Here is a 26939-nt window from a genome sequence, read left to right on the forward strand (position 1 = left end):
TTCTCTACCACTCTGCAAATGCGCTTCCTGGTGCGCTTTTGGTTGGGGGATGAAGTCCCTGTGCCTCCTGAGGGTCCCTGGGGGCCAACTAGCCCTCTTGGTACCTCCAGTAAGCCCCACACAGCTGGATTTGCTGAGAGTGGTTAGAGGCCACTCACCCTTTTTACACCACTCTGCATACGTGCCTCCTGGGGCACTGCTGCTTGGGGGATGAAGTCCACTTTAGTCCTGAAATCCTCAGAACACAAGGTGACCTCATCGCCCCACCGGCAGCGTGCCAAGAAGCGCGTTTGCAGAGTGTTGTAAAATGGGGCGTGGCCTCGGACCACCTCTTAGCAATCCCACTGTGTGGGGCTTACTGGAGGCACCTGGTGGGGTAGTTGGCTCCTAAGGGCCCTTAGGAATGAAGGGGACTTAATCCCACCCTGCTTAGGAAAGCTTGGGGCAACGACGGACAGAGCGGGGCCTCCTTAACCTGAGCCAGGTTCCAGGGTAGGTGAGGTGAAATCCCTGATCACGCTGGGTGATGCTAGCACCCTGTGATATAGAGGATTAGGACAACATGAGGTTGTATTTATTACTACTTCCTTTGTTATGTTAAGTTTCACATTTTTTCACATGCACGATTTGAATTCCATCAACTGAATGCAGTAGCATAAATTTATATAGGTCCTGAAGAAAGCCGTGGGCTGAAACATGTCGACCCTTACCTAACAGTGACTAGCCAGCACTGCTTGGTATTTTTGTTACACACCTTTTTAATTGAGATGTGTGGAGTGAGTTGAATTACATCGTACTCTTCACACAATCTCTTTTTAAAATTCACATCTTCCTTTTTGCACTGCACTTCCACTTTGTCTGGTGGTCACAGTTTGTCACGTGCCTTCTGGACTTTTCTTTATCAACCCAAGGGAGCAATAGAGCCTTGAACTAATGAGGCAGTCTCTATGATCAAGAGGCATACCTCTGCTCTAGTTGGAGACCATGTGATATAAACTGATTATGAGAGGTGACTTTGCTCTCAATATTGGTCTCATTGGTTGAGTCAGTTTGATGGTTTTCCGTGCTCTGCTCTGACAACGTATGGGTTTGATTTCACACACTCTATTCCCTTTCTTTATCCTTGTGCTGTCTACTATCAGACCCCCTATTCTGTTATGTGTGTATAGACTTAATCCCCCAACACAGAACACGCCAGGAGGTGCATTTGCAGAGTGGTGCAGGGAGGAAGCGGGGGCTCCGGCGAGTTGCAGGTTTCTTTTTTTTTATTTTAGGAAGGGGGCTGTGTGGCCCCCCCTTCACTTGACCCTTTTGGGCCCCAGTGCTCCATCCCCCGGGGCCTAAGCCATAAAAAAAGAAATTGTGAAATGGGAGGGGGCCCGCGACCCCCCCTCCCCAGGCTGATTACAGCCCTGGGGACCCTATCCCCCAGGGCCCGGCTAAAACCCTTTTTTATGGAAGGGAGCCGCATGCCCCCCCTTCCCTGTACCACTTTTAGCCCCGGGGACCTAATCTCCCAGGGCCTGCCCTGCCTTTATTTTTTTTTTAAATTGGGAGGGGGCCAAGTTTGGCCCTGGGCACCCATCCCCCGGGCCAAGACTTATGTTTAAAAATAATAATAATAATAATTAAAATAGGGAGGTGGGCTGAGTGGCCCCCTCCCAGTTCATTTTTGGCCTCGGGACCCCATCCCGTGGGTCATGGCCATAATGTTGGGGACCGCGGGGGAGCCCCAATGCCCCTGCGGTCCCTGCCCATGAAGCGAAGCTGAAGTTTACTATGGCAGGCTGGGAGCCGTGCCCCGGCCCTGCTATAGCAAACTGCAATGTCCCTGGGGTATGCACCCCGGGACATTGCTGTAGCCAGCCCTGGCAGTCCCCAGGGACATTGAGGGCTCCAGTAGGGGGGCACGCAGCCCCCCTCCATCAGATTTAAAGTCCCAGGGTGGTGGTGGTCCCCAGGGTCAGCAACGGACCCCCATTTTTCCATAATGTATGCCTTGGGAGTTGGTTGTTTCCGGGGCTGTGGGGCTGCAGGGGGCGCGAGGCCCCCGCATTTAAATATTAAAGCCCTGGGGAGGTAGTGGTCCCCAGGGCTAAGTGGGGGCAGGCAGGAGCCCCCCATGCATTTTAATTAAATGAAAGCCCCGGGGAGGTGGCGGTTCCCAAGGCTGCAGGGGGCGCAAGGCCCACCCGCATTGAAAGATGAAAGCCCTGGGGAGGTAATGGTCCCCAGGGCAGCTTGGGGGTGGGCAGGAGTCCCCCATGCATTTTAATTAAAAGAAAGCCCCAGGGAGGTGGCAGCCCCCGGGGTTGCAGGGAGGGGCCTCAAGCCCCCGCATATTATAAACAAAGCACCGGGGAGGTGGTATTGCCCACGGGACCTGACTCACCCGGAGGCTAAATTAAAGAAACATGGGAGAGAGCGCTTCTTTTTTTTATTTTCAGTGGGATTCGCAGATCCTATGTGAATCCCACTAAAAATATTTAGAAAAAAGTTTTGTTGGGCCCTCGGGTCCCTGTGGGACCCCCTGAGCAAGCCTAGGGGGTCAGGGTGTTTCTACCCTGCCCCCTTTTGATGTTTTTTGACCTTTTTTGCTGCTAACACTTTCTGGTTTGAAGTGTTGGCAGCCAATCAGAGTCAAGCTGCTGCTCACGAGGGTTCACAAATCCACCGCAGTCACCAGATAATAATATTTCTAAATATATACATTTCTTAGGAATGACTGAACAGATTTACACCATTTAACAAAAAGAGTGCACTCTGCACCAAGAGCTGCCTTTCTGCCAAATTTGGTGTAATTCCGTTCAGCAGTTTGGGCTGTAGGTGCGACAAAAGTTTCCTATGGAAATTAACATGGAGAAAATGCATTTTGGGACCCTCCTTTTTTCTTGGCCATCACTTGACAAATCACCCTGAAACTTCCAAGACAGGAGCTGACCTGAGCAGGCCATTATTTTTGAAGATTTTGCAAAGCTTCGTCAAAGGACGCCCAAGGTATTTGCAAAAGAAAAAACGCTTTTTGAATGGAAAGAAGGTCCTAACTATAACTACCTACTAGCAACCGCCAGTAGTTAATATAAAAAAGATATTGAAATATAAAGACTCACAAAGAAAGAATGAAAACACAAGAAGTTTAAGAAAGAGAAAGTGTATCCTTACTTTCCTAATTTATTGCCCTTGGCATATCATCAGAACGTTAATAGAATCATATCAAATCTACAGAGAGAGTCTGTGAATAAAAGGTCAACATAAACACACATGGCAGTACAGTAAGAAGTGGGAATTAGAGGTAAGGAATAAAAGGCATTAGTGTAAAGCAGATTGCACGTTTCTTGTCTTTTTGTGACAGGCGCTGCAAGATATTCTCACGTTCGCTCCTAAAGAAGAGAAAGGGGTTACCAGTTAAAAGTTGTTGTGGGATGAAGTAGCGCACCATCCAGAAGCAGACTCTCTTGTATTCCCATTACCCTTTCCTCCTCTCTAGTCTTATTAACTGGCTACTTGTAGTAGTGGCAGGGAATAAGGAACAATCTTCAGCTCCAGCATGTTATCTGGCTGTGCGTATTCTGACAGTGCCAAACTACCAGAGCATGAGCACGGGTTATCTTTTAGTATGTATCTGGCTTACTCTTACTAGAGTGCCCATCCCTACCTGGACAACGTGTATACCTCTGCCAACTAGAGAAACCATTTCTAACAGGGACCCACTTGGATGTCTTCTATTTTGAGAATGGCTTACCACCCCGGAGTTGGTAGTTTTTCAATGTTTGCAACCAATTTTCAGTTGTAAAACATTGATACATCTTATACTGAAACCCTATTTGGAAAGTGTTCCTACAAAACACTATTGTAAATTGCAATTCGGTATGGAGTCGCAAACCCCTTTTAGGAGTCTTAAAAAATGTACTAACTCCAATAATGCCGTTAGTACATGGCAAGAAATGTCTCTGGTGTCGCAAATTGCAATTAGAACTGTTTAGTATCAAGCCAAATATGCTTTGTTGGATCTCACTCTTGTATTTAAGCTGCAAGCTAGAGTGCAACATTCTAAACTGACAAACCCACTTGCTCAAAATCTTAAGGCACACAAAGCTATTTGCACATCACCACCTATTGTTTAGAGCAGTGGTTCCCAAACCTTTTAGAACCACAACACAAATTTTGGAGGGGCAATCTTTCATATCCCAAATCGATTTAATGGACATGATGTGGGCATTAGCTGGGTGATATTTTAATATAACTAAAGCATCATGTTGTAGTGCACTGTCATTTACAGACAGCCCATTTTCCACTTAAATGACCTCTAAATTTGAACAGACATACGCCTGTACTGATAAAACGATGCTGCACACAAACGATAATTTCTGAAAATTGGGTGTCAGTGAATGTCTATTATTTGTGCACCCCAAATTAAAGTGTCTTGATATGTTATGATTCTATTAACATACTTCCATCACAGTTCAGAATTACAAAAGTAAGTGGTTAATTTTTGCTTTCCTAATTGCTTTATGAGTACAGGTCATTATTGGGTATTTACATTTGTTGTGTGTTACAACAAAATTGACATACTGCAGCCTTTCCTTTCACACATTTGTACACTAGTAAGATTGTCACATCATTTAGTTTTCTTTTCTTTCTCTGGCTCCAAAGTGAGAGGAGTTTGTTAACACCAATCCACATGTTAAAAATTAAGCAATTTGTTTGAAGACATAGCCTGACATTTGACCACTGTCCTTGAAGCAGAAAATGTGACCAGATAAATACAGAATTTTAATGCATCTTGCTTGAACTTTTGTGACACACCAAAAATCGCCTGAAGACCCATCAGTTGGTTGCCACACACATTCATAACCTGGACGAATTCTGGTTCATGTTGGGGCTCAAAGCCAACTAGAGGAAGGGTTATGTTTCCCCTGAGCCTTGCACATGGGTAATATCCCTCAACAAGTATATATACAATGAGGTGTCATAAGAACCACACTTATTTTAATACCTTGGAGTGCACATTTATCATTCGTATGATGACCTTAAACTGGAACTTAGACACGGTGTTAGACCTGGCATCCTTGGTGTGGTGTCCCCTAACCTTTTGCCTTCTGACCTGTTTTTTTTTGGCAGTTTTGCTGACTTTGTTTTTACTGGCTTTAGAAATCTGAGCACTTTGCCACTCATAACCAGTGCTAAAGTGCATGTCCTCTTTACGGAAAACATGGTAAGACTGGGATATTCACACAACTGGCATTTTTCATTTTTTTTATAAATCCCTAGTAAAGTGCACTACATGTGCCAGGGGCCTAGAATTAAAATGCTTCTAGTGGGCCTGTAGCACTAACTGTACCACAGTATTTAGCAGCATTTTAAACATGTCTCAGTCCTGCCACTGCAGAGGCTGTGTGTTGAGTTTTAAACTGCCATATCACCCTGGCAAGTGAACCTACTTGCCAGCTCCAAACTTTCCTATTTATGACATATAGGTCACTCCTAATGTTGGCCCTGGACAGCCCACGGGCAGGGTGCAGTGTAGTTCCAAAGTATGACATGTGGTTTTCAGTTTTACATGTCTTGGTAGTAAAATACTCTAATATTCGTTTTTCACTACTGCAAGGCCCATCTCTCCCATATGATAACCTTAGGTTGTCTTATTACAATTTATGAGTGTAATTTCCAGTTGGTAAGGCATAGGACCCCACATATGTTGTCTCTGGAATCACAATTTAAAAACAGAATTTATGAAGAAGTTGATTTTTAATTTGCTATTCTGAAAATGCCACTTTTAGAAAAGTTGACATTTTCTTACTGTAATAATTGGTGCCCTCTGCCTGTCTCTGTCTGGAATAAACATCTGGGATGTGTAACACCCGGCTTTACCTCAAGACAGCCACACACAAAGGAAGGGTATGTGTGATTGAGTGGTAATCTGCATGTTAATGGGTCATCCTGAGCAGGATGGGAGGGAGGAGCTGACATACCTGAAAGGGCTGTGTCCTGTCTCCACACAAAGGATTGTATACCTCTCTGTAGTGAGTCTGAAGCCAGGGCAGGAAAGGCAAGGTATTGTACACTTCAAAGGCATCTCTTTGAAGTCTCCCTACTTCAAAAGCCTAACTGGATATAAGTACTGGACCTCTGACAGCACCAAGTCAGAACACTTCTGGAACTGAGGACATTGTACTAGAAAGAAGGACTGCTGTGCTTCTGGAGGGACTGCCACTTTGTTGAACAGCTTTGTTGTGTTGACCTGCTGCATCTTGCCAAGAGCGAGAAGGACTGGACCTGCAGCTCTACATTACAGAACATAAGTTTCTCAAAGGGCTTTTTGGCTTGCCTACTCATATCAAAGATTTCACTTCCATCTTCAAACAACACCTGGACTTTGCTTGCTGCAAGCCTTGTTTTGCCAAGTGGTGACAACCCAGTCCAGGGCCCTTGGAGGTGAGTATAAAGTGCTGCAACTGCAGGAATACACACATCTTCATAGGAACCAGTGCTTCTTCACCTATGTGTGTAAAAATCCGGCACTTCTTATTCAGATTTAAACAAGGTAAGAGAGGGGCTCAATATTCACAAAAAGGAAATAGAGCACCAAATAACTGTAAAGTAAAAAAGATTTTTTTCCTTTTTGGATAAGATACTTTTCAACTCATTCAAGCACTCTATTCAATCAAAACTCCCAATGTCGGGTTTACACAACTCACTCCTATAGATGGAACACTTAAATACAAAGAGCGTCGATTATATCAGAGCAAGATATTTATTTGCATCAAAAAATATTTTTTATAAACATCCGATCAATATAAAATATACATTTCATTATTGTAAAAAGCGACGAAATTTAAAAACATTTTGACGATCAGTACTAAAGGAAAAAAGGAGAATAAAAGACAATATATTTTGTCATATCACAGTTAATTCAGATCCCTCATGGGCAACATTGACTAAGGGTTCACTTCCTTATATCAAAAAAGTTTGTATGCCCCTGCTGAATTTAACACATATGTATTGCGTCAATGAAATGTATATTTTATATTGATCGGATGTTTATAAAAAATATTTTTTGATGCAAATAAATATCTTGCTCTGATATAATCGACGCTCTTTGTATCTTATCCAAAAAGGAAAAAAATCTTTTTACTTTACACTTCTTATTCAGAACCAGCACATCGTCAGTGGAACAGCCGTATTGGAATCACTGCATTGCTGCCTTCAGGGAGATGATCGCCCTATCCCCTCGACTGCGTGAAGAAACCCTGCGCATAGGGCTCCAGAACCAACACACCTCAAATTCAGTGCTGCTTCTTTGGAACTGACACATTGCCATCGCTTCGTGGACAAAATTGATGCATCACCTCGACTGGGGGATCGACACTGACGCATTGCTCGGCTGCACCCGGCATCTCTTGTTGCAACCAGGATTAGGGTACTTTTTCTCGGCGGGCCCTGTGTGGGTCGTGTTTCTGGCCTGCACTCCATCACAGTTGGCCTGAACTCTTGAGTTTGTCCTGGTCCAGCATGACCAGATACCCCAAAAGGTGCTAATTGCTTCTAAGCGCTATTTTTTACCGTTATTCTTTAAAAATGAATATCTTCACTTCTGGATTTTTTATTGTTTTGTTCTTTTTTTATTTATAAAATAATCCATTTTTCTAAACTAGTGTGGAGTCTTTTTGTGGTGTTTTAATTTTGGTACAGTTTGATGTGTTGCACTGATACTTCAAACAATGCCTCTAGTCTTAAGTTAAGCCTGACTGCTATGTGCCAAGCCACCATAGGGTGAACACAGGTTAATTTAAAGGGTGCTTCTGACTTACCCTGACTAGGTTTGTGGTTCCTGCATGGACTGAGTTCATACCTCTGCCAACCAGAAACCCAATTTCTAACACACGGATATGCAACAACTGAGTGTTTGTATAGAGTTCTGGAACACATTGCTGTGATGGTCTGTATTGAGTTGGCCAATATGGTAACACTGCCCCACCTACTATAATGCTTCACAAGCCTACTATTGTAGCTCCACCAAATCTTTTTCAGGGTTCTAGACAATTTATTTTTTGAACTGACGTCATCTGGGGCAAAAATATATGTAAGGTGCTTGACCTGTCAGCCTTAGGCTGGTCTTCCCCAAAACCTCTTGCAAATGCTTCTCCATTTCTGCTGATATTGTTTTTGTTGGCCTTAGCACTCTGTGCCCTTTAGCACAGCTAACCAGTGCTAAAGTGCGCATTTTCTCTCCAATAAACATGGTAATATTGGCTTACACCCAATTGCCATTTCTAATTTACTTGTACGTTCCTAGTAAAAGGGTACTATATGTACCCATGGCCATTAAATTAATTGTTAATATTGGGCCTGCAGCACTGATTCTGCCACCCACGTTAGTAGCACTTTAAACATGTCTCAAGACTGCCAAAGCAGCCTGCATGTACAGTTTTAAATTGGCATTGTGACCCAGTAAAATAAACCTTTGGCCAGGTCTAAATTTTCTTTTTTAGTACATATAAGTCTCCCCTACGGTAGGCCCTAAACAGCCCATAGGGCAGCATGCAGTGTATTAAAAAAGGTGGACATATACTTTTAACTTTTACATGTCTGTTAGTAAAACACCCTTATTCTACTACTGCAAGGCCTGTCCCTCCCATAGGATAACATTCGTTTAAATTGTTACATTTAATAAGTGATAAATTTCAATCGGGAACAGGTAGAAATGCCAAGTTTGGTGTCTACAGAAATGTAATTTAAGACCCTCTTTAATGCTAAATTCTGATTTTAAGCCACAATTCTGTAAATGGCATTTTAGAAAGTTGGCATTTTCTTGTCTCAGCCATTTGGTGCCTGCAACCTGTATCCTGGGTCACATGACTAGGTGTAGCTGGCAGTTAATCTATATGTATTGAACCCAATCAGCGAGATAAAGGACCATAGGGGCTGGCAAGATGGGCTACCTCCAACTTGATTAGGGGAGAGGAGCTGTCACCTTCCACACATGCACATCACAAAGGCGCTGCCTGAGAACACTCAGAAAGGGTTTAACACCAGTTTATTGTGACCCCAGACAAGCTGCCGCCAGGGCATGGAGGCAAGAAATTCCAAACATTCTTCTACATCAAAGTGGGCAACATGTATAAATAATGGACCTTTAGGCCCAACTCTTTAGTAGACCTCTGGACCTGTGGAAGACTCAAAAAGACTGTTGTATGGCTCTGCTGTAAGATGGCCTTCCACTGTGCTGTCCAGCTACTCTGCTGCTCTGTTGCCCTGCTGCCTGAGTGAAAGGACTGGGCCTTCATATTGAACCCAGGACCACCAAAGTGACTCTAAGGACTAGTTGGCTGGCCTACTGATCAGAGCCTCAGGGACAGAAAAAACTCCAACCACCTTGAACCCAGCACCTGGACTCTGTCTGCTGTGAGTCATGCTCCTCTAAGTGGTGCCACACCAGTCTTCGACCCTTAGAAGTGAGCCTGAAGGTGCTTTGCCAGCCCAGCAGTATTCCTGTGGGCTGAACGAATGTAGACTAACACATCTACTCGCAGCTCCAATTTGAAAACTGCTGTTGCGCGGTGCGTCCCTGATGCAGGACCTCACATCGCAGCCCTCAGTCTCCTCTGAACTGTCATTGTGAGAGACATCCTCCATGAAGGCTTTCGCATCCCTAACCCATCATTAACGACATACTCTATGATGACACAGGACTCTACATCATAGCCACGCAGCTTCTTCAGAATCGCCAATGCATGGCGCAATTTAAACACAGGACTTCGCATTTGAAGCCCCTAATCGCTGGATTCCTTGACGGCGATTCAGCCTGAACTTGCATCTTTGTCCTGGTCCAGGGCAACCAGATAATGACAGTTGGTGCTTGTGCTTCTAGGCACTATATTTACCTAAAACTTTGAAATTGCATATATCCGGTTCTACTAATTGGATTTTTATTATTTTGGTTGAAAATAATGCATTACGGGTTTGCTCTATATTTTCTAAATTGGTGTGTGATCTTACTTGTGTTTCCACTTTATTACTGATTGAAGTGCTGCATGAATGTATCACCCATTGTCTCTAAGTTAAGCCTGCCTGCATTTGTGCCTAGCTACCAGAGGAATGAGCGCAGGTTAATTTGGTGTTTGCTTGTGTTTTCCCCTGACAGAAATTGTTGCTGATGCTTGAGTAGGGTTTCACTCTCCTCAACCAGTAATCCAATTTCCAATACAGGGTTCTGATCAAGAAGTTATAGCATGCTGTAATAAAGAGTAGACAGGGAGAACTAGACTTTCAACAGTATTTCCTTATAGCACAATGACAATGGGCAGCCAGATGATTAGCTAGCAGCCACATACCGGAGAGAGACATTGTTGGCATTAAATGGGAAGGTGGTGCACTATCCAATATGTTTTTGGGTAGCAAGAGGACATCTGCATCGCTAAGCCATGACATTCTGGACCAGGTGTATTGACAGGACTAAACTGGTGTGACCTCACTATCCTGTTCTAATGTTGTTGGGTTCACCAGAATCTCAAGAGTACCTGGGAATTAGGCAGTTGGAAATGTGGACAATGGTTAGACTGACAATGATGAGGTACAGCTGTTTCTCGAGTGAACTGAGACTCCTAATAGCACTAATGGAAGAACAGGAGGTCCTAGCTGCCTACTTTCTCAAGTATGGAAGAATCTTGAGCTCTCTGTGTGCCCAATAGGGGATCCACCACCTTTAATCTGAGACATTTGGCATACTACAGCTGATGAGAAAACACACCTAAGAGGACAAGATCGGGCACTTGAACCTGAGACATGTGTTACTACAGATGCTCTTTACAATAAGAAAATGCAGCTGAATGGTGACTTGGTTTTTATAGTATATTTATGCACAGCATGTTCCAAGCCTATAATGGCATTCCTACTGGCCTTTTACTTTGTCAAAGTCAGGATACAGCATCTCAGTTCACTATATATGTCCCGCTGAATCTAGATGTAGTGTCTTAGGGCTGAACAAGTTTCTAAATTCTAAGTCTTTTTACTAGCTTTGCAATACTTTGTGTGAGGGAATCTTAAGGCCTCCAGCTGTCATTATTGCCGATGTAAACTGGTTGAGTGTGCAATATCCTGCCTCCAGGGAGTCAAATTTCTGGTCCATCTGCAGCAGGACTGTGCCATCCTGATTGGAGTGGTGCCTGACCCTGGTTTGTGCACCTCATCTCCATCATAGTAGGTTCAGGCCTCAATGTCTTAACTAGCCTTGTCCACTTCAACATGGTGTTCCTGCGCTTCCGATATCTGCCCTCCTTGCATGCTGCGATCTCCCTCTATGCAGATGGGATTACGACAGATACAGAAGCCATAGTAATAGAAATAGTGGAGGATATGTGTGCCCCAGGAGCAGCAGTGGCACCTAAGAATGATGGTGGGGATGAGTGGTACAGTAGCCATGGTGAGATAGGACTCAGTGGTGAGTAGCCCAATGCCCATATGGCTTTCAGTGCCTTCTGTTGTTCTTGCTGTGGTGACTGGTGATGGTGTTGAGGCCCCAGAGGTAGTGGTGCAATTATGGTAACCCCATAAGTGCCAATGGTGATAGCTGCAATAATAGGAGTGGTGACAGTGGCCAACGCTTGTGATGTACTGCTTCTCCCTCGCCCTTTTAGTGGTAATGCAAGGCTAATGCATGGTGCCAGTCTGTCAGCTGTAACAAGATCAGAGGTATGTACAGTCAAGGACTGTAAACAAGAAACTCTGGGCACACAACGAGAGTGATGTGGTCAATGGTGAGTATCAAAACTAATACACATGTCGACCCCTGACGCTACCATACAACACTGAGACCAAAATTAGGTTATGTTCCCTTTATACATTTATTACCTTTGAGGAACCTGTCCTTTTAATTTGAATTGCCATATGGCTACTGTTGTTTTGACCTTCAATCACTCTGTGATGATTTACTGGTTAGAAACATATCATAAGGTGTAAATTCAGATACATGAAGTGTGGGTCACCCTGGTCTTCACCTGGGAGAATCTGTGCATATTGTTATGAAATTGGTAAAGTCCCTTATAAGTAAATCCCAATTGTACATCTGTTACTTTCAGCACATCATATGTACCTTTTTTGTCCTCAACTGGTGCAGTCAGTACACAGATTCGAGGCATTTGATGGACTCATATGAAAAAGGGCACCCTCTCAGTTTTCAGTCCAAACAATATTCTATAGCTTTACCTATGTGGACAATTGCACAATGACCAGTTTGCAATTTCTGTAGAGCACCCGGTAGGAGAGGCACTTCCTTGCAGCTGTGAATGGGAAACGTATGACAAGTACTTTTCAGAGCCAAATAAGATTTCCAAGGTTTCAGGGGTACCCAAATTATTGGGTCTGGAATCACCGACCCTGGCCATTAACTGTAACTCTGTGCCATCATGACTCCCAGGTGCTCCGACAGACCCCTGCCCACACCACACCTTCAACCTAGGATGGAAGGAAGTCTGCCCTCCGCTCACTTACATCCTCAACGCCACCATCAACACCGCCACCTTCCTGGAAACATGGAAACATGCAGTGAGACCATTCCTAAAAAAAACACTGCAGAACCCAACGACCTCAAGAACTACCTCCATATCTCACTGCTCCCATTCCCTGTGGAGGTCCTTGAGAAAGCCATCAATCACCAGCTCATAGACCACCTAGAAGAACAACCTACGAGATGCCTCCCAATCCGGCTTCCGATCCAACCACAGCACCGAAACGGCCCTCATAACTGCAACGGATGACATCAGAACCATCCTCTTCCCTTATCCTCCTCGACCTCTCTCCAGCCTTCAACACGTGTCCCACCACATCCTGGTCAACAAACTTCGCCACATTGGCATCAGTGCCAATGCACTCAAGTTGATCACCTTGTTTTTCACAGGACGCATGCAAAGAATTCACCTACCACCCTACACTTCTGAACACAAGGACGCCATTTGCGGCCTCCCCCCGGCCTCCTTGCTCAGCCCCACCCTCTTCAACATCTACATGACTCTGCTGGCCAACATCGTAATGCAGCCACGGACTCAAAATCATCTCATGTGCAGAAGAACCAGAACTCATTTTCTCTCTCACTGAACACATCTCCACCACCAGAGTCAACTTCAGGAAGGCTACGACCATCGTCGCCGACTGGATGAAGACCAACTGCCTGAAACTAAATACGGACAAGATGGAATGCTCATCTTCAGAATTAGCTCCTCCCCTTGGGACGACTCATGGTGGCCCCCCCTCTTGGACCTTCACCGGCCCCCACCACCCATGCCAGGAACACGGGCATCATCTTGGACAGCAAGCTCTCAATGAAACGGCAGGTTAATGCAGTAACCTCCACAAGCCTCAACATACTCTGAATGCTTCACAGGATCTTCAGGTGGATTCCACCCTGCACCAGGAGAACAGAAACACAGGTCCTCATCACCAGCTGATTGGACTACAGAAATGCACGCTGTGTCGGAATCACCACCAGCTCCTGAAACGACTCGAGGCCATAAAAAATGCAGCAGCCAGACTCATCCTTGATCTCCCAAGACGATCAAGCATAACCCCCCACCTCAGAGATCTCCACTCGCTCCCAATCAAGAAGAGAGGCCACTTCAAACTACTTACTCGCTTACAAGGCACTCCATAACACTAGACCGGCCTACATAAAACACCGCATGACCTTCCACCAGCCCACCAGAAACCTTCGCTCAGCCCACCTTCCCCTCACACATGTCGCATGAATCCATCGGATTCGCAGAGGAGGTCGATCTTTCTCCTACCTCACTGCCAAGTCCTGGAATGGCCTGCCCCTCCACCTCTGGACTTCCACCACCCTCGCCGACTTAAGGAGAGCACTCAAGACCTGACTATTCAACTAAACGGTTCATCTTCAGTGCCTGGATACCCTCTTGGGTGATAGGCCATGCTGTACAAATCCTGCTGATATGAGATGATTTGATACCATTCAATTATGGGTTATTGTACCCAAATGGAGAATAACCATCTCTCTGTGAATTATGGACTGAACTTAGCTTGAGTAATGCCTTTAATGGTTTATCAAGATATACAGAATGCAATATTCCAAACATGTATTTAAAAAATGTGAACCTTACGGCAGAAGGAGAATCTAATCCAGTGTAGGGAGCTGACCCAGACAAGAGCACAAAACGGAGTTTGCTTGGTTAGATAAAGTTAACGTGAGTCAAATTTAGCTCTTAAGTTTTTTTATCAGTGCAAAAAATAAGTGACTGTGACTATCCCATCAGTGCTTTGCCATTGGTATATCAGTTCTGGTAGGCACCAGCAAGATATAAAAATGTTGGCAGAGTCAACAGGTGCTAACGCATGCAAACAGCATTTCTGCGTGGTACTGTTTGCATGTGTGAGCACATTCAAAGTCATTCCAATTGGCTTTGCGTTAACTCATTGATTACACTTTCCAAACTATTAACAGCTGCCAAACTACTTGCAATGGTTAATGTTCAAATAATATTTAATGGTTCTGACAAAAATTACTACTAGCTGTTCTGGAGAAATAAAACAATTTCACATCTGAAAATAGACGAGACAGAATGGTGTCTCTTGTGCATTCTCCTTCATTCTGAAGCACCTTGTTCTAATCTGTGGCACATACAGTATTTTCGAACGCACAATCAGTATTTGCTTTCAAAGTGGTTAACCTTAATGGTACAGTGGTATGCAAGAATCATCCACACCATCTGTCAATGAGATGCAGATACTCATAAGGTTTGGGGGAAAAACTTTAAATGAAGATTTGAATTTTAGAATGATGTTCCTAAAATAAAAACGTTTGTGGAGGATCTCATACCTCTTTAAAAGACAATGCTAAGATTTATTCAGCGATAATCACCAAATTGTGGTGCATGTCTCATCTCCCTATTTATGTTGTACAGCCATGTATACACTCCGAATAGGGTGGACCAGAGATCTAAAGCAAATTGTTGGATGTACCATCCCTGCTATTTAGACTGCTAAATGGCTGTCTGTAATTTTTTCTGCAGATTTCCAGCATCTGCCAAAGTCTATCTATTCCCCTTAACCGGGACCAAATTTGACCAATTCCTTGGTGTAAGAAATAAGACCTGAGTGCAATATGTGAAAAGATTGTTATCATTACCTTTTTAGGCTAAGTTGAGTTTTTCTATATTAGATTACTCTTTCGATAGTAGAATTGCTTGTTCTCTCGATATAATAGTAATAGAGTGTGTATTTTCATAATTATGATTGTAGGAAATACTAGTATAATTTAACGCATTACTTTATTAATCTGCACAAATTAACATGCATAAATCGGTTTAATTAAAACTACAGAAACCAACCGCATGTCTACATCACAATAATCAAATTTAAATAAGACTGACAGCTTTGTTTTTTAAAAGGTAGTGTTTTGCACTTAAAAAGGCCATCAATATAATAGATCGATTACTAAAATAGTTGATCAACATAATGAATGATTAGCTGTATAGCCTCACGATCCAGCTTCCGAAATTATCATGCTGAATATTCATACAGATAAACATGGATCCAAAAATAAATCAAAATACATGAAAGTACAGATTATTTACCTTGTTATCATACACACTACTCATTCCGATGTAAGGCGGGATGATGGCACCAAGAATTCCCATGAAAAACGCGGAAAAGGCATAGATTGCGAGCCAAAAATAATGCCCAATGTCCTGGTGAGAAAAATAAGAGAGTCTATATCATGTGGTATGTCATGTGTCATACATGAAGCAACCGTGGTGGCATAATGTATGTTCAAACTGAAAATACAACAGAGAAAATTGTCATTTAAATGATTCAGTATGTTGAAGATTTCAAATAATTTTCTTTAAAAGGTTAACTTTTTGAAAAGCAAAGCCATGCTGATATACAACCGACTGATGCTGAATAGAAGTTAGATAATTGGTTTCAAAAGAACATTTGTATAATATTTATAAGTAACTACTTTACACCAACCACTTAAAATGGATATTCTTCTGACAGACAGCAGCTCTACAAATTCTCTCTAGATGATAAATGGAGCCCGTGGGAGATTTAGGCAGACGCTATTGGTGTCTGTGGAAACAGCAGCAGATACAGTGGATGACACCTTCCTTTTATAACGGCCAATATATAATTCTACTTTTAAAGTAGATGAACAGGAGATCAGAGATCTTCACTGAAAGTAAAGTCAGGGGCCTTGTAGAATTTTTAAGGAAGAACCAGATATATGGTCTGCAATCCCACACAATATCATTCAGGATTTTCAGAAAATCATTCTGAAATTGAAGGTGGTGTGGGAAATTTTATTAGCATGCTAAAATAAGCTCAACATCATCCTTCCAAAAATGACAAGATACACTCAGAACCTGTGTAGCAGGTATTGATAAAGTAAGAACGCCTAATTTACTGCAAATTAAGCATAGCATATTTTCCCCTCCAATAAAGTCCTTCCTGGAGTGACTATTTCGACTCGAAGAGGTGGGGAAAACAGCTTCCAGATATACAGACAGCCACTCTGGACTACTTGGCATTCTTTTGATGTACTGTTTGCCTACTTGGAATATCAAGGGCCGTATGTAGTTGTAGATGAAAAGAAGAGAAGTACAGAAGACTACCTGTTAGCCTGTATCACCTAAGTCATGTAGAACACATTGTTGTGAGAAGTAAGGTAAATGGAAACACCATGTTCAGGATTCCAGCTTTGAAGACTCTGAACATGATGCGGCTCTGGACCTTCCTGAAAAGAAGTGCATTTTAATTGGTGTTTGTTGACACTAGTTTCTGCTCAAAACTTGTGTGACAAAATGGATAGTTGGTTGACTGGGGTGTTAGCCCTGGTCAAGCAACAGCCACAATCTGTTGCAGGGTGAACCAAAAAAGTCACCAAATTAACCTGTGCTTAACCCAGGGTAGCTTGGCACAAAAAGCAGTCAGGCTTAACTTGGAAGTAATGTGTACAGTATTTATGTAGCACACAAACACAACACAATAAAAATCCCAAAACAATTTAGAAAATAGAGTACATTTTAATTGACATAAAAATTGCAAAAATCACATCAATAGAACCAGAGTTATGAATGTTTACAGTTTAAGGTTCAGAATAGCGCCGAAAAGGAAAAAAGTACTAACTGCGGCATATGGTCACGCTAGACTAGGGCATAGTCAAAATTGAAGGCGCGGTTTGGATACAGAAAGTGGATAGGACCTGCTAAGCACTTACTGTTGTCTCTGAGAAGGTAGAAGCTCAGCGGGGCAAGGCTGCAGGAGTGTCTGAGGGGGAGCGTAGTAGTTGGATAGTCATGGTGTGAAGCTATGTTGAAAAGTTTTATCTTCAGAGTTATTGAAATGAAAGTCAAAAATCTTCAGCAGGACAAAGCACAAGGATGCAGCTGAACACAATTTCAAGAGGTCATATAACCCTTTGGAGAAAGACTGCTGAAGCAGATTTGCTGTTGCGGAGGAGAATGTAGTGGAGAAGCCGTGAAGTCAATCCATCCGGTGATGCACCTTAGGCGGATAGGAGAGCAGGTTTGGCCCGGTCTCCTCCTGGTTCTCAGAGCACTTTTTGGCCAAATTTAGTTCAAGTCCTCAGTTTTGGAAAAAGGTCATCCTGGCACCTTTGGCACCACAAACAAAGGTCCCGGAGTGGATGGATACCGTTTTAGACTTTAGGATTCACTCAGGCTGGGCCCAGGTGCAGGTACAAGATGTTAGGAGCCTATTATGTCCCTGTGGCTCTGAAGAGGAGGCCAGCAAACTAGCCCTTGGAATCATATCTGTAAGTCCTGGGTGCAGGTGAAGATGCAGGGCTCAACAGCAAGGCTGTCCTCTGAGGGTGCAAGGCAGGGTCCAGGCAGAAAAGCAGTCCTTCTGGGCACAGCAACAGTCTGGTAGAGTGCCTAGCAGGTCACAGCAGCAGGCAGTCCCCCGAGAGCCCTTCTACAAGTCCAGTAGTGAAGTGAAGAATGGGTCTGAGAGCCGTATTTTTATACCCAGGTGCCCTGCTCCTAGAAGGTGGGAGAAGTTTCCAGAGGGGTTCTTTGAAGTTCTGGGAGTTTCCTGCTTCCTCAGCCCTGGCTCCTAGAAGGCTGCACTGAAAATACAGGGTCGTAAGCCTATTGTGAGGAGACAGGGCACAACCTATTCAGGTGCAAGTTGGGCTGTTCTCAGCTCCGCCCCATCGATCCTGCCAGTGGAAGGCTATTTAGGCTCTGCTAATCCCACAACTGTGCGACTGTTTGGGAAGATTCACAAAGTCCTAACTCTCAGTTACACCCAGTTGTGTGACTTAAGTCAGGCTGCAGGCAAAAAGGGCTAAGAACAGGAAAATGCAAATTTTTCAAAAGTTGCAAATCTGTCTGTTACACTGTAGTGCTCCAGTAACTAGCCACACAGCTATGTAGGCAAAAGCCATAAGACTTTATTCACTTGAAATATTTTTCATCCACACAATCCATTTTTAATCCATTTTTAGTCCATGTTTGTCCTTGTTCATCATTACTTCCTGATTATACACGAAAGCAACGTGAATTATAAACTTAAAATGCTCAAGAAATGCCCGTCCGGGCACATTCCAGAAGACATTAAAATTCACCCATTGCATTTCGGGCTGGACAGCCCTTCGTCAGGTGTAGCTGTAACATAAAACAATCCATCAGCGAACATACTCAGTCTCCCTGAATTCCATGCCTCAATAATCCCTTTAAAACTATAAATATGCTGTGCACAAAATCAATATCAACAAACCCAACATACCCTTAAATCCACCACCTAAACTACGTATTCCCAAAGATCTAAATCAGATATTGTATTCACAAAATGCAATGCAGATAAATACATACCCCAACACCATTCCTACAGTGCACCCCAGCGTAACCCCATCCATGTGAATAAACTGTGAAAAATCCCCGTAATTTTGGTTGCCTAAAACAACCACAAATACACATAAATCAGTCAGTCATTACAGGTACATAGGGTTTAAACTGCACATTGTGTTTAAGTGTATGGGTTCCACCTGGGGCGTAGACTAACTGTCGATAAATAACCAGTTGGTTTGGAGCACAATTCAGTTGTGTCAGACAACCAAGATTATGAGGTCACACTTCCGGTTTTGGTGCCTAGAGGGGATGGGTCCTTGGAGGTTCAGGAAGGAGGCAGTGCAGCCCTCTCCCTCTTTATACAAATTTGAGCTCTGAGGACATTAATGGCATAGAGAGGGAGGCTGCAAGGCCCCCTCCCCCTTTTTGTGGATTTCTGCCCTGGAGGTGGACTCCCCAGCACTTATAATTGAACAGTGCAGCCCAGCCACCATTTTTTTTTCTCGATCCCACAGAATCCCCACAGGTTTGCAGAAATGTTTGTTGATTTTTTTTGTTTGTTTATTTTTAGCCTAGTAGGGAGTCCTTCTGGGTCCCTCCCCCATGGGGCCAAGGTGGGAAGGGTAGCCCTACCCTGCCCTCTTACATGTTTTTCATTTAACACTTTAGGACAGGAGACTAAGGGCCTCATTAAGAGTTTGGCCGTCTGATGGGCCGCCAAACCCACGGTGGTGTTACGGCTACTGCCGCACCGGAGGTCCAACCACCATATTATGACTTTGGCCTTTGATATGCTGCAGCCGCTGCAACCACCAGGGATCAATGCTCCCTTATTGATGGCACAGCGGTCCGATACTATAACAAAACAGCAGTCTCCACTGGATATATATGTATGTATGTATGTATGTATATATATTGGTTTGGACATTGTCATTTATTTTTGGGAGTATGTACAGCATTAGTATTTCTTCCATGATCACCCTTTTGTAGTTTGAAGTTTGTTGTTTTGTATGCCGCTATTCCATTGGCTCTTACGTGAGGGAGGGTACAACATTACACTATATCTTTATTGATTGGTTCTTCAGGTGTCATGTGATCAAGGCCGTGGTAACGCGGCCGAAACGCGTATATATGCCAAGGTGTATTGAAGAATGAGTGGGTGTATAAGTGTCTGGATGGAAGATTCAGTAGGTGTATGACTGACTGTATAAGTGAGTGATTAAATGTGTCTTACTGAATGCATGAGTTAGTGTCTAAAATGTGTGAATGTCTATATTAGTCTGTCTGTTGTTGTGTAAGCTGCTGCATGGGTTGGTAAGTAGCTACATGAGTGTCTATATGGGTCATTGATTGGTTGCCTGAGTATTTGTATGGGTGCCTGAGAGGTACTCTGCAGAGGAGTCCAATCTGACCTGTACCCTAAGATGTCTGTCGAGGGACTGACACCCCAACAATCTGTAACACATAATGAACCATCTCGAGAGCTTTTAACCATGCCCCCTATGGAAAGTTACCGGCCTGGGCAGAACATGAACAAAGAAGGCATAGGGGAATGAGCTACCACCTGCCAGATGGGTACATACTATCTACAATTCAAGGCCACAGCTCCAAGTCTCAGCGTCTCCTAATGTGGGAGCAGAACTACACACTCCGATAGGTATGCGAGGGCAGAATAGCCTATTCATTAGTGAGTCGGGTTGCAGCCTTCGGCAGAAGAGAAAATAATAACAAAGTACAGTGTTCTACTGAGGCAAGCAATACTGAATAATTAGGCCTTGTACGGGCGCAGCCTAAGCAGTCTAATAAGGATTAAGAAATACAAAATGGAGTCGCACTTGCAAACTAAAGTCTGCACATTATGAGGATAACTTACTGGGTTGCATAACGTGAATACAAATTGCGTACATGTAGCCACACACTGCTAACCTAATATAGCATGAAACAAGTGTGTTGCAGGTATGGGATTTTCAAACCTAACAATAGCGCAGTATTACAATTGACCGGCTGGTAACACAATTAAGGCAATAACATAACATACGGATTGCGGTCAGCTCATTACATTCAACTGTCCCGTTGTTCCCCCAAGGTCCAGCATACATACTTTGTATTGTGTTTGATTCTGGGACTGCAAAACATAGCCTCAGTCCCTTCCTAAACTTCCTTTCCGCAACTTGTTATGTTATGTTATGTTAAGTGGAATTTGTAAAGCGCACTGACACCATGGGTTTCCTGGCACTGTAAGACAGAGGTGAATCAGGGGTCAAGAGAAGCGGAGATTAGCCAAGTGAGGGAAAAAGGAAGGTTTTGAGCATTTTCCTGAAGTGAAGAAGAGAGCTGCTAGATATGATGGACAGGGGAAGAAGATTCCAGAATGTGGGGGCAAGGTAGGCAAACCGACGGTCGCCGAATTTTTTGGTTTTAGTTTTGGGGACAGCAAGCAGGTTAAGGAGAGCTGAACGAAGGATGCGCGTTGGGCGGTATGGATTAATGAGTATTGTCAGGAAAGCAGGACTAGAACAGTAGAGGGATTTGAACGTGAGGCAGCCCAACTTGAAGGCCGCCCTTTGTTCTATAGGTAGCCAGTGCAATTTGTGTAGCAGAGGTTTGGCCGACTGCCATTTGGGAGTTTTGTAGATGAGACGGGCTGCTTGGTTCTGTACAACCTGAAGGCGATGCAGCAGTGATTTTGGGAGTCCGTGGTACAGGGAGTTGGAAAAGTCCAGGCGGGAGTGTACCAGGGAGATGATGACCTGAACCAGAGCGGCTGGTGGAAGTAGATGACTGACTTTACGGATTTTGCGAAGCTGGAACGTACATGAGGAGATCACAGTGCCCACATGAGATCTGAGGGAGAGTTCGGTATCGATGGTCACACCAAGACTTTTTACTGATTTCGCAGGAACCGGGGGGGGGGCCTAGTTTATTGGGCCATAACTGCGGGCCCCAGTGAGAGGGGCTGGAGCCGGGAAGAAGGAGCTCAGTTTTGCCAGGATTTAATTTTAACTGGTTATGGTCCATCCACTCCTGGATGTGTAACATGACAGAGTGGAAGTTGTTAACAGCATCCAAGGAGTTGAGTGGAAAGATAATCTGTAAGTCATCAGCGTAATTGTACACTGTGATGTCCCAGCTCAGAAGCGAGTGAATCAAGGGACGGAGGTAAAGGTTGAATAATAGGGGAGACAGGGAAGAACCCTGAGGGACTCCACAGGTCGTGTTGGTTTTAGACGCTGTGTAGGGGCCCAGGCGGACAGCCTGTGTTCTGCTGGTCAGGAAGGATTTAGTCCATTTGAGGGCGGGCCTGCCCGCTCGACACAGTGAAGAAGGATGTTGTGGTCAACCTTGTCGAACGCAGCCGACAGATCCAGGAGTACGAGGGCCTGGGGGATCCCCGTATCAGCGTTCCTCCTCAGCGAGTCCAGGACTGCTAGAATAACAGCCTCGGTGGAATGGGCTGACCTAAAGCCGGCCTGGTTAGGCTCCAGGTAGCAGGAGGCCTCGATGAAGTTGGAGAGACAGCGGGTGACGTGAGCCTCCATTAATTTGGAAACGTAGGGCAACAGCGATATGGGACGGTAGTTAGAGAGTTCCGCCGGGTCCATACCAGGTTTCTTCAGGAGAGGCACTAAAATGGCATCCTTGAAGGAGCTGGGGACAATACCGGTGCTGAGAGAACCATTCAGTAGAGGTAGAATGCAGTCAGGTAATTTGAGACAGACATCCCGTAGGACCGAAGGAGGACAGCAGTCGTTCAGAGAGCCTGATTTTACCCAGGTTGCAAGTTCAGCTAGTGAGTTGGGGTTAAGGATGGGAAAGTGAGTGAAGGTAGGTGAGTTATTTGAGGAAGAGTCTGGGGAGAGTTTCTGAGGAAAGGGGGGATGGAATCCTTGATTTTATTGATTTTCTCGATGAAAAAGAGGTTAAGAGCAGCACAGGTCTCTTGGGTGGGGACCTGACCCGGGAGAGTTCTGTCGTCTGAAGTGAGTTTGTTCATGATTTTGAAGACCTCCTTTGATTTATTGTCCGCAGAAGAGATTCTGATTGCGAAATGTTCCGATTTGGCTAAGGAGATTGCGTTTTTGTATTCTCTGCAAGCTGTCATGTATTGCAGTCTATCTGGTGCAGAGTAATTGCGTCTCCACGTCCGTTCCAGCTGGTGGACCTTCAGTTTATGTTTCTTGAGTTCGCCAGAGAAACATCTGTGGGAGTTGTGATGTCTGGTACAGGGGAACTTGGTAAGGGGGGCGAATTGGTCGCTGGCCGACATTAGCCAGGTACCGATATCACTTTCTAACGTGTCGATGTTGGCAGATGTAATGATAGCTGGACGGGTATCGGCTAAGGTCGCGAGAAAGCCTTGGGAGTCGTAGGAGTTCCCTTTGCGTGAGAGGCCACCAGCCATCAGAGGGGTAGGGGTCCTGCCTGTGACAGTGAGGATGGTGTCGACTAGGTGGTGGTCTGACCAAACGCAGGGGGAGACAGATGGCTGAGAAAGTACCAGATTTTGAGTCCAAATCTGGTCCAGGATATGGCCCTTGATGTGGGCTTCAAAGAGTTCAATGGCGTGAGGCCCGGCGTTGACGTCATTGAACCAGTAATTAAGGTCGCCAAAAAGAGCTAATCTGGAGTGCAGTGTCAGTAGGTCGGACAACTGTTCGAACAAGGTGGCAGCAAAAAACGGCATAGGGTGGGGAGGTCGGTATAAAAGGAGAAGTGTAAGAGCTCCTACGTCAGTTATCAGACTGATAATAAGGTTGTCTACTTCCGGGAGGATAAGGGAAGGTGTGGAGGTGAAGTTAAGGTGTTTTGATATGATAGCTGTCACCCCACCCGGGGCGATTTCCAGTGCGATCGGCATGGAGGATGTAATAGTCTGGGGGGAGGGCCGCCAGGATGTCAGGGAGGGAATCTGTAGTCAGCCAGGTTTCTGTGAGCAGGAGTACGTCTGGTTTCTCATTAGACAAGAGGATGTAGATATCGGCTTGGTGTTTTATCAGTGAACGGGTGTTCAGGTACAACACCCGGATGGAAGTGTCACTCCTGACCGATTTAGCAGGGGGTGTGCAACGACTAGGGAGGTGTGAATCTGAGCGCGCGAGGCCCCCTGCCCTCCCCTCCCCCAGGCATGTCACTTGCATTCAGGTTGTGGATATGCGGCATTCCACCGCTCTGGGTTGGGCTTCAGAATTGACTGGGGTAACATTATAGGGAATTTCTAACAGACAGGGCGGCAGTGTGCATGCCTAGTAGCAGGTCCCATGGTTCCAAGTGTTGCTCAGATGCACGTAGCTTAGTCTACCCCTGCCGGGGGATCGCCTATTGTGTCCTCCTCCTCGGTGACTTCAGGGATCTTAAGCGCTACAACTAACGTTTCCCTAGCTCTTGCTGCTTCCAGCGCCCTCTCGCTCCCCGTTCTTTTTGCTTTCTGCATCCAGAACACACCTTCACATTCAGCCCACTTAAGGAGTTCTGCTTTCCATCTTGCTATGCTTGGACCCTGCTTTGCTTTCCAGTGCATGGTGATGTCTCTTTTGGGCAGTAGGAAGCCCATGTCCAAAAACATACTCGTAATTTTGTTTTTGGACGTGTGAGGGAACCAGTGAAATATGCAGTATGAGTCGGCTCTATTTCTCTGTCAGTGGTGTCGGTCAGCAATGCTGTGATCTCCCCCCCCATAATTTCCCAGGTGCGGGCACTGCTAGAACATATGCCTAAAGTTTGCTCTCTTCTGTATTGCAGCGCGGGCAAGCCGCTGCTTCGGTCGGGAAAAACGTATTAATTTTTTCTGGGGTGAAGTATGCTCTAGGTAGGATATAAAAGTGCACCAACTGGAATCTGGCATTTCTGGTGCTCTTCCAAGCTCTTTCCACTAATCCCCCCAGGTTTTCTCTGGGATAGACTCTTCAAGGTCAGCCTCCCACTTGAGTCTCAACTCCGATAAAGGCAGTAACATTTCCTGCGTTATGTGCCTGTACAAGCACGTAACCGCCTTGAATGTACCTGCCGCCAAGACCACATATTGGCAGCACAGTAAAGTTTTTGCTTCAGTGAGCCCCCCTCCCCAGTGTTTCTGTATTGCCGCAGTGAGGGCCGAGTACAACAGGAAATCCCCCCGGGTAGGTCATAACTGGCTTGCAGGACATTGAATGGGATCATGACCTCCTCCTCGTATAGGTCTCCTATGGTAGCCAACCCTTGTTCCGCCCAGGTCGTCAATCGCTGCCAGTTACCCCCATGTGGTAAGGCTGTGCACATAAGTAACGGGATTTTTAGGGCATAAGGGCATCTAATTTTGGCCCGTCGCAGGCTCCTGTTCCAGCACCGTCGAGCTGTGTCGAGCTCTGTGGTGAGGCTTGGGGTTCGAACAGGAAGCCACAGTATAATTTAGGATAACAGTCTTAAAGTCACAAAGTCTTCTCTTTGCTCTTCCTCCCCCTGACACAGTTCGCCACCCACTGCCTGAGCCACTGAAATTGCGCCGCTAAATAGTAGGCCTCAAAATCAGGCACTGCTAGTCCTCCCTCCGCTCTTGGTTGTATGAACGTTACAACAAACAAATGATGGACGGAATGCTGACAATGCAGACATTCTCCCCCAGTCAAGAGATCTGGGTTAAATCCATCGTTCTTTTACCCACTACGCCACCCCAGTTCAGACATGGCCATATGCAAATCAGTCTTGACCCTGTGCCTCATGGGAACAGTCCAGCCCGAACTGCCAAGCCATGTCTTCCCTGGACCGGAATCAAGCATCCTAGGACCGGTTTATGGCTATCAGCCGTCATCAGCCAGGATAGCTTGACTCCAGTGGCGTAGTGAGCACGGGTCCCACGTCTGGGAATACCCATCCCACATAGGGCGAAAAGCGTTACAACAAACAAATGATGGACGGAATGCTGACAATGCAGACATTCTCCCCCAGTCAAGAGATCTGCGTCCCATGCTCACTACGCCACTGGAGTCAAGCTATCCTGGCTGATGGCGGCTAAAGTCCCGTGCTCACTACGCCACTGGAGTCAAGCTATCCTGGCTGATGACGGCTAAAGTCCCGTGCTCACTACGCCACTGGAGTCAAGCTATCCTGGCTGATGACGGCTGAACTGGGGTGGCGTAGTGGGCAAAAGAACGATGGATTTAACCCAGATCTCTTGACTGGGGGAGAATGTCTGCATTGTCAGCATTCCGTCCATCATTTGTTTGTTGTAACGCTTTTCGCCCTGAGTGGGATGGGTATGCCCAGACGTGGGTCCCGTGCTCACTACGCCACTGGAGTCAAGCTATCCTGGCTGATGACGGCTGATAGCCAGAAACCGGTCCTAGGATGCTTGATTCCGGTCCAGGGAAGACATGGCTTGGCAGTTCGGGCTGGACTGTTCCCATGAGGCACAGGGTCAAGACTGATTTGCATATGGACATGTCTGAACTGGGGTGGCGTAGTGGGCAAAAGAACGATGGATTTAACCCAGATCTCTTGACTGGGGGAGAATGTCTGCATTGTCAGCATACCGTCCATCATTTGTTTGTGGTAACGCTTGGTTGTATGAAGACAGCAAGCGCCACCCTGTGTCTGCCATTGCCCCACAGGAAACCTGTGACCATCGACTGGAGCTGGACAAAGTACTTCATCGGTATCCAGACCGGCAAGGTCACAAAGTAATTTAGTAACCTCGGCATGGTCACCATTTTAAGCAGAGCTACTCAGCCGGCTGCAGATAGCGGCAAGGAGCCCAAGAAGTCGAAGTTGCTTTTTGTTTCCCTGATGGCCTTCCCTATATTATCCTCTAGCATGTCTTCCTGAGTGTGGTATATTTGAGTACCCAGGTATGACAGGCCTCTTTCTTCCCATCTCAACCCCTCTGTTTCCTGTGGGCTTATTCTGCCCTCTCTTGCAGGTAGCAAGCAAGACTTTGCCCAGTTCACTTTTAGCCCTGCGACCCTGCTAAGGCCCTGTAGCAATTCTTTCGTGCCCTGAAGCACCTCCCCTGAATCAGCCAGAAACAGCAAAAGGTCATCGGCATAGAGCGCAATGTGGTGGACGTGCCCATGACTGTTAAGACCCTGATAAGATTTCCCTGACCTAGCTCTCGCTGCCAGTGGCTCCATCGCCAGAGCAAAC

General features: G+C 45.3%; 1 protein-coding gene across 5 annotated transcripts in view; it reads right to left on the reverse strand.

The window, feature by feature from the left end:
• The window catches only part of LOC146810317 (ATP-binding cassette sub-family A member 10-like), a 1555322-nt gene that overhangs the window by 420360 nt on the left and 1108023 nt on the right, over positions 1–26939 (reverse strand). For all 5 annotated transcript variants that reach the window (XM_085617313.1, XM_085617310.1, XM_085617311.1 and 2 more), the window contains one exon: positions 15585–15698. In XM_085617313.1, coding sequence (XP_085473439.1) covers positions 15585–15698 — 114 coding nt within the window. The remainder of the gene's footprint in view (positions 1–15584; positions 15699–26939) is intronic.

This window comes from Triturus cristatus, chromosome 7 (assembly GCF_964204655.1).
Source record: "Triturus cristatus chromosome 7, aTriCri1.1, whole genome shotgun sequence".
NCBI classification, from domain to species: Eukaryota; Metazoa; Chordata; class Amphibia; order Caudata; family Salamandridae; genus Triturus; species Triturus cristatus.